We start from the raw sequence: 8,799 nt of genomic DNA on the forward strand, positions 1-8,799 counted from the left end.
AGTTTAGCTCCAACCCTAATTAAACACACCTTAACCAGCTAATCAAGGTCTTACTAGGTATACTTGAAACTTCCAGGCAGGTTTGTTGAGGCAAGTTTGGATCAAGTTTGGTGACCCCTGCACTAGGTTTTGAGACACATCCACCTTGTTGCATCTCATCAGGCAGTCATAGGAATGCAAAAAGTATAAACATCTCTTTTTCAGAGGTTGACACCTCTTGGCGTCCCCAACCTGTCCCCTCAGTAGAAAGCAGGTATGGTGTGTTCGATTATACAGCGTCTGCAGTGCTGTCGGACCAGTCGAAGTGCCTCAGGTGGCACCTCACACTCCTGTACGTTTAGTAACTGCAGCTCGGGACATCCCACTGCTAGCGCCATGAGCCCTCTCCCTGTCAAACTCTCGCAGCCCCTCAGACTCAGCCTTCGTAGCCCTTCACAACAACGTGCTAACACCTCCAGCCCAGTGTCAGACACCAGTGGACAGCGTCCAACATCTACAGACCGCAATCGGGAGCAGTTGCGAGCTAAGTGGCTCAAACCCTGGTCTGTTAGCCCCTCGCATCCCCGCGCATTCAGGTAGCGGAGCCGCGGACAGTAGCGTGCTACATAACGCAGTCCAACGTCTGTTATGCGCATACAATGCGCCACGCTCAGATAGCGTAGACGGCCCTCGAGGCGAGCGACCTCACGTAAGCCAAAGTCTCCAATCAGACGGCAGTCGCTGAGGCTAAGCTCACGTAGAGCGGTGCAGTGCAGTGCTAGCTGTCGCAGGGCCTCATCTGTTAGCCAGCTGCAGCGCCGCAGGTATAGGTGTGTGAGACGCGGACAATGAAATGCAATGGTTCTCAAGCCTTCGTCCTCCAGTGATACACAGTCTGTCATGTCCAGGTACTGCAGGCCGATCTGCTGTCCATGAAGAGGTGTGAGCTGTAGAGACGCCTCCTCCGTCAGGCTGATACAGGTCACTTTAGGGCAGCCTTAGGAAAAGGGAGGAGATATTATCATAATTACAGTTTATGACTAGAACAGTTAAAGGGATAGTTCACCGAAAAATGAAAATTCTGTCATTAATTACTCGCCCTCATGTCGTTCCAAACCTGTAAGACCTTCGTTCATCTTCGGAACACAAATTAAGATATTTTTGATGAATTCTGTATGCAACGTATGTACGCGGATACGTTGTTTATGTTCAAATCAAAGCGTAAACAATGTATTCGCGTACATAAGTTGCATACGTTGTTTATGAATGTGATACTCTCCAAAATGGCACTATAGGGTGACGCGGAGGAGACAAATTGTTGAATAAAGTCGTTATTTTTGTTTTCTTTGTGCACAAAAGGTATTCTCGTAGCTTCATACAATTACGGTTGAACCACTGATGTCACATGGATTATTTTAACGATGTCTTTACTATGTTTCTGGACCTTGATCATGTTAGGATCCTTGCTGTCTATGGGAGGGTCAGAGAGCTCTCGGAATTCATCAAAAATATCTTAATTTGTGTTCCGAAGATGAACGAAGGTCTTACAGGTTTGGAACGACATGAGGACGAGTAATTAATGACAGAGTTTTAATTTTTGGGTGAACTATCCCTTCAAGTTCTTTAGGACAAACTTTGAATATCTGGTTGTTAAGTCTGATCCCACGCGTTACCATTACCAGGTCTGACCAGAAAGGGTACTAATATAAAATATTCTCAACTGAAATGTACTAGAGTCTTGGACCCGGAAATGGTGTTCGATACGTCAAGGCTTAACAAATGGATTGGCTTGAGAAAGCCTTGCTTGACAACTAAAAAAGGTTTATATAAATTTCAGAGTAGCGACAGATCTTTTCTTCCATATTGTGACATACTGTATATTAAAGTGAAACGGAGTATCGAAAAGGAATAAATGTATGGCGGGGACTTAGTTCTGTCTATCGATTGTTAATTGGATGGACTGAATGGAATTTTGCAGTTGATTGTAAGAAAGGGGTGGGGTTTAGGCTAACAAAATGATTGGAGTCCGACATATGACATCAGAGAAAAGTCTGTAATTTCACTGAAAGATCGAGTTATATTATAATTGAAAAATACAAACTCGATTCTTCATTTTTTATTTTTTAAATGAAACATGCATGGATGATTGGTTCAAAATAAGACCAATAAGATGCATTGAAAAAAAAAATCCATTTCATGTCGACTTAAAGATAATAGACATCAGGTAAATTAAATAAGTGGGCATTGCTGATTGCTGAGATTTCTGGGTGGCTTTTAAGATATTGCTAGGCTTGACATCAGGGGTGCACATAAGTGGTACGCAGGTGCGCATGCACGACCAAAATAAAAAATGCGCTTTGTAAATAAGTTCAGACTGCTCATTTGCATTGACAGCTGTTACCATGCACATTACCATTTTAGATTGACAAACTGTAATACTGTATAAGATTTCTATTCAAACTGAAACCATAAATCTAGGCTATCTGTGTTGTTTTCAAAGCACAATGCAAAACATTTCAGGACATTTCATTCACAGACGCTCTTCAGTCAGAAGCAAGCTTGCTGATTTTAAGTTTGAAAATGTATATGTTTGAAAAATATAAGCATTTTATTTTTAAGTCTACTATAAACATTTTTTATTTAATACTCCCTTTTTATTTTAAAATATAATAGTATTATCACTTTATTATTTTGTTTATTATTTATTTAAAAAAAACTAACTAAATAAAGTGAAATAATATTATCATCACTATTATTAATACATTTTTATAGTTATATTTAATGGGTCACACAATGGCAATGTAAGAACCAAACCAAATCTCCAGGTACTCCAGGCTGAAAAACTTATTAACTTATATTATGCTAAATTAATACAAATTATAACTATAAGCTGTGTTCTGTCCACTGTACAGTTTAAACTATGTTCTGTCCACATAACTGTTCTGACCTTTTAAAACGGGGCCATTATTTACTCTTCCTGTCGTATATAAAAGCCATCAGACCATTTCTTGTTTTTTTAAGATGTCCTTAAGCATTTGTTTTGATCCTTTTTCAAGCAATAAATCAAGATCCTGCACTGGAACTGCAAAGACCGCTGAATAAAAAGGAAATGTCACATAGGAAACAGGAAAACAGTCTAATAAAATTACTTTAAAATTCTGAAATTTAGAGTCTACATCAGGTTTTCAAATCGAGGTGAATGAATAAAATACAGTGAATATAGGCCAAATAAAATAGGACAAAACAGAGAGAAATAATAAAGAAATAAAACCCAGAAACCTTATATGGAACAAAAACCAGGCAGTATCTGTTTTTGCTCCTATTACAGTTATACTACCTGCTTTTAAAAGTAAATGTAACCGCAAGAAATTTAGGATACGTTTGCAACAAAGGCCGTATTACTTGTGGAAAGCAGAATGCATGCTGTGCCCTCTGCATGATGAATAACTGTACAGTGTGTGACTCGTACAATGAACTCAGCAGACGGACTCCTACTCTTTGGTTGAGGTTAGAAGTCCATCTTTCAAAGTCGAGCAGACCTCACCTTCCTCCAGAGAAAGACTGGCAGCGATTCCTAGATCCCATAATGTTTTTCCCAGAAAAACTTCACCACTTTGAATTACTCCCTGAATAAATCCACAACCAAACATGGCTTTCTGATGCTTAATGGCAGCTAATTCATCACAAGAGCTCTTGAAAGTAATCAAGACATAACATGTTTTACTCGTTGACCAGGTAATGGATGTGCCATGCAAATGCATATGATAAATAAACATATGATAAATGCACATGTGGTGCAATACTTAGAATTCTGAAAATCTTAAAAATCTCATGCAAATCTACAACAATGTGTGGTATAGTGGTATATAATATCTCACCTCAAGAAGTATGAGATTTACGAAAAATAAATAAATATGAATCGCAACTGGGTGAAGAAATGTCCAGAGGTTATACTTCACCCCAAAGTAAAAAAAAACCAAATATAATTTGCATTACGTTTCATGGATTTTTATTTTTTTTTGCACTGTGCCATTTTTTTATTTCAATTTTCAATCAAGTTTCCATAACCCAAAGTGATTCTAAAATAGGCTTAATTTTCTTGTAAAATATAATTTCTAATTTTCTCTTTTCAATTGAAATGAAATATTTTCCTCTTATCATATATTCTTGACCAATTATTATTCAGAATATTCAGAGGCCATGTTTCACCTCAAAATTAAAAGGCAAAAAGAAAAATAAATTGCTTTTTTTCCCACTTCATTTCAATTTTAATTTTTTCCCCAATTCTCATTACCATAATGTAAATTCCCTGCTGAAAACCAACCCCTTTTCAAAACCATAATTATTTAATGATGCACATACATTACATATTATTAAATATATTATGTATAATGAATACTGACATAATATATCAACATTTTTCACTAAGAGAATTCAAATAAAATAAATGTCATAAAATATGGTAAAATAAAGGTCCTAAAATAGGCTTAATTTTCTTGTAAAATGTAATTTCTAATTTTCCCTTTTAATTGGAATAAAATATTTTCTTATCACACATTCTTCACCCAAAGAAATATTCAGAGGTCATGTTTCACCCCAAAATCAAAAGACAAAACTAATATAATTTTTTTTTATTTTTTTTTTTAATGTGAACTCAATTTCTCATTACCATTATGTAAATGCCCTGCTGAAAAGACAAAATTGCCACAAATTTTTGAAACCATAATTATTTAATGATGCATTTTTAAAGGTCCTAAAATAGGCTTTATTTTCTCCTAATTGCCTTTTTTCAACTGGAGTGAATAATTTACTTTTATCACGTTCTTGACTGGTTTTATGAGATTCACCCAACTGGCTTCACCGACTAGAAAGTCTGTCAACATTACCTGATACGTCTAGATGTTCCAGATTGGGACACTGGGATACCACATCAAACACTGCTTCGTTAGACACATTATAGCAGCCTGCAACCTCCAAACGCCGCAGTTCTGGACAGCACTGAGCGAGCACACGCAGCCCTCGATCAGACAGCCTCCGGCAGCCGCTGGCCACCACAGTCTCCAGGGTCAGACAGACGTTGGGAGTGTCCTGACACAAGCGATGGGTGAGCACTTTGAGGGCTCGGTCAGCGCTCAGCAGCTCTCCGGTCAGACGGATGGTGCTCCAGAGCCGCGGGTCCCAGGCCAGGTTATACCAGCGGCGACTCACTCGAGCGCAGCGGCACAGCTGAGGGGTGCACAGGTAAGACAGGACCTGTAATAAAACGGGGTCGGGCAGGGTATCGATGAGGGCGGCGGGAGGAGCTCTGGAAGGCCGTGAGCGAGAGCCTGGAGGCGGGTGAACCAGCGCCACTGTTTCGCCAGTGACGGTACAGGCCGTGGAAGACGTTTCATGGCCGTTTGGGACTGTTTGAGGAGGGTTTGACTTCAGAATGAGAGCGGGACTGGGAGTGCTGAGCGTCCTCATGCTCAGGTCCGAATCTGAAAGAAAAAGAAAAATCACGTCCGTCGAACGTTTTTTTATGTTTTTTAAAGAAGTCTCTTCTGCTTACCAAGCCTGCATGTATTTGATCCAAAATACCGCAAAAGCAGTAATATTGTGAAATATTTTTACTATTTAAAATAACTGCTTTATATTTGAAAATATTGTCAAATGTAATTTATTTCTGCGATCAAATCTGAATTTTCAGCATCATTACTCCAGTCTTCAGTGTCACATGATCTTCAGAAATCATTCTAATATGCTGATTTGCTGCTCAAGAAACGGACTATTATTATTATTATTATTATTATTATCAATATTTAGAACAGTTGAGTATTTAAAAAAAATACTCGGCTGTTTTCAACATAATAATAATGATTATGTTTTTGAGCAGCAAATCAGCATATTATACTGATTTCTGAAGATCATGTGACACTGAAGACTGGAGTAATGATGCTGAAAATACAGCTTTGATCGCAGAAATAAATTACATTTTACAATATTTTCAAATATAAAGCAGTTATTTTTAATAGTAAAAATATTTCACAACATTACTGCTTTTGCGGTATTTTGGATCAAATAAAAGCAGGCTTGGTAAGCAGAAAAGGATTCTTTAAAAAAACATTAAAAATCTTACTGTTTAAAAACGTTTGACTGGTAGTGTATTTCAACTACACATCGCTGAGATTAAAATCTAAAGCAAATGCATGTCAGATTTGAGAACGACCAAAGTATTCTCACATAAGAAGAATTTCTATTGAATGCTGTCTTATACTCTAAATAAAGATTTAAAATAATGTAACTTATTGTATAAAGGTAAAAGAGAACCTGATTCTTGTTAGGAGAGAATCTGATAATGCATTAAATGTCTAGAAGCTCAAAGGATCTCAAATATGGAAGCCATCAGCTGGTTTGAGAAACGCGTTTAGCACAAATGGTGTTAACTCAAGCGACGCTCTCGGGCTCTTTGTTCTCAAAACTGTTTCTGATATCTGGTTATTGGACGCTGATAAAAGTGTCAAGTTTATCTCAAATGCACTTGAAGTGCTTGCCACGCTTGAGTCTGCATTAATGGTTGCATTAAAGGTTTAGCTCAAAATGTTGTCCTGGGTTTGATTCCTAAGGTTCAGATGTTAGACTCAATGTGCTTGTATAAAACATCTGCAAAGATTTAATATATCCCACAATGCATTGCACTCGACTTGACCTTGCATTTCCAATGTGACATACGACCCTCTCAAAAGCAACATCAACCACAATTTTTAACATTTTTGAATTGACAAGATTTTGGGATGTTTTAGGCCAAATGAAACATTACACATTCATTACACAAAATAACTGTTTTTACTTACAGATGCTAACTAGGCGCCCACTGACTAATTTAAGTTTACGCATACTGAGATGACATCACATGATGAACATAACGAGGTCACGTGACAACAGTGTAGTTCACCCACTACTCATCTTTCTTTCTTTAAACACAAAAGAAGGTTTCGAAGAATGTTGGTCATTAAAGGGTTGACGGTAGCCATTGACATCCATAATATTTTTTTTCCATACTATGGAAGTCAATGGCTACCGTCAACTTGGTGTGGTTATCAACATTGTTCAAAATGTCTTCTTTTATGTTCAACAGAAGAAAGAAATCCATGTATAAAAACAACATGATGATGACAGAATCATTTAGAAAAATGAGAGAAACTCCAGTGATTTCAATAGGAATTCATGCAGTGGGGAAAGTGACTAATGCGTTTCACTAATGTGACTGTACTATAATGCATACTACTTTGTTTTAGATTCATTGTTTACTGAATATTACGCTTGATTCATTCCACATAGTTTCAAAGTGAGCACATATTATAGGTAAATAAATAGCAATATGTATAAATTATAAATCACAAAGTAACCGTTAAATGCAGTTACGCAACTGATGTCTCGCCACTGACTTACAATTAATTACAATCTTTTCTCCTCAGGTCAGTGTGGGGCTGAACAGTTTTACTGTGTAGATTTCCATTCAGGAAACTGGTTCATAAGCCAGTCAGAAACTGAAAGATAATGAGGAGAAATATTAAGGGGGAAAAACGTTTATATTAAGCTCTGTCTTCCCTTGCTCTCTATTTCACGTCCTTGTCAAGCCTCCTCCACAAAAATGAGCACAAAGGATGAGAGAATGGGAGCAAAACATTTCCAAAGGCTGTCTTTAGGGTTCATGGATTCCCATCCCTAAACTCTCGATTAATAGCTCTGTGCTGAGGAAGTGAGGGTTTATGTGAAATGATGGTTTCTGTACAGGACATTTTCTTTAGGAAGGAACTTTGGTGGCTCACATCCCTCTGACATGATGGATTAGTCGAAGCAGGATTTTCCTCTGCAAGCCATTTTTTGCATGCAAGATTGCATTTATAAACGCTACATTAACAGTCTTCGGTGTATATCTTTTATTCCAGATGAAGCGCTGCAAGAAGAATTTAATACACATTATATGGCCAAAAGTATGTGGACGGCCATTTCTAATTTACGGATTTGGCGACTTCAGCTCCATGCACCAACAGGTGCAGAAAATCCAACGTACAGCCACACAGACTCCTTACACAAACATTTACAGTACAAGGATCGGAACAAAAAGCTCAATGATTATGAATGTGGCACTATCACAGGAAGCCACCAGCAATGTATTGAACGAAAGCAGGCAAGAAATGTAACAAGTACTATGAAACCAGTGCACAAATCTTAAAGGAGGCATATTATGCCCCTTCTTACAATATGTAATATAAGTCTCTGGTGTCCCCAGAATGTGTCTGTGAAGTTACAGCTCAAAATACTCCACAGATCATTTATTATATCATTTTGAAAATGCCTGTTTTGAGTGGAAGCAGAACACGCTGTTTTTCGTGCCTGTCTCTTTAAATGCAAATGAGCTGCTGCTCCCCGCCCCCTTTTCCAGAATAGAGCTGCGCCATTACAGCTCGTACCTGCTACAACACATCTGTTTTGGCTCTGATTATCATGTTTATCGCGCTGAAATCATGCGTTTTAAACCATATGAGTTTAAACTTCTGATATACGGTTTTCTGAGCGCACACATCCGAAGCACACGCACAGAAAGTGGCTGTCACAGCATGTGAGGACTAAACTAAGCTCTCATTCACACACAGGTTTACGTTAAAAACACACGTGTTGCAAAAAACAGTCGGTTATGTTTGTGAAGGTAAGCAGCTGGGAAATAAATCGCATGTTTATTTTAGATCTGTGTGGCAGCAGCAATATACGGTAAATAAATCAATAAATGCACTGCTCTGTTGTCTCCTCTGAGGCTGGGACTCTAAACAGTGTTCT

At 38.0% G+C, this 8,799-nt stretch overlaps 1 protein-coding gene across 1 annotated transcript in view; it reads right to left on the reverse strand.

Annotated features, from left to right (window-relative positions):
- Positions 1 to 239: 239 nt before the first annotated feature.
- Positions 240 to 8,799, reverse strand: part of LOC107653805 (F-box/LRR-repeat protein 7-like) — a 43,935-nt gene continuing 35,375 nt past the window's right edge. The window contains exons 3-4 of the mRNA XM_016440636.1: positions 4,866 to 5,459; positions 240 to 976 (exon numbers count right to left, since the gene is read on the reverse strand). Of these exons, the coding sequence (XP_016296122.1) occupies positions 240 to 976; positions 4,866 to 5,459 (1,331 nt within the window). The remainder of the gene's footprint in view (positions 977 to 4,865; positions 5,460 to 8,799) is intronic.

This window comes from Sinocyclocheilus anshuiensis, unplaced genomic scaffold (assembly GCF_001515605.1).
Source record: "Sinocyclocheilus anshuiensis isolate Anshui unplaced genomic scaffold, SAMN03320099.WGS_v1.1 scaffold79, whole genome shotgun sequence".
NCBI lineage: Eukaryota > Metazoa > Chordata > Actinopteri > Cypriniformes > Cyprinidae > Sinocyclocheilus > Sinocyclocheilus anshuiensis.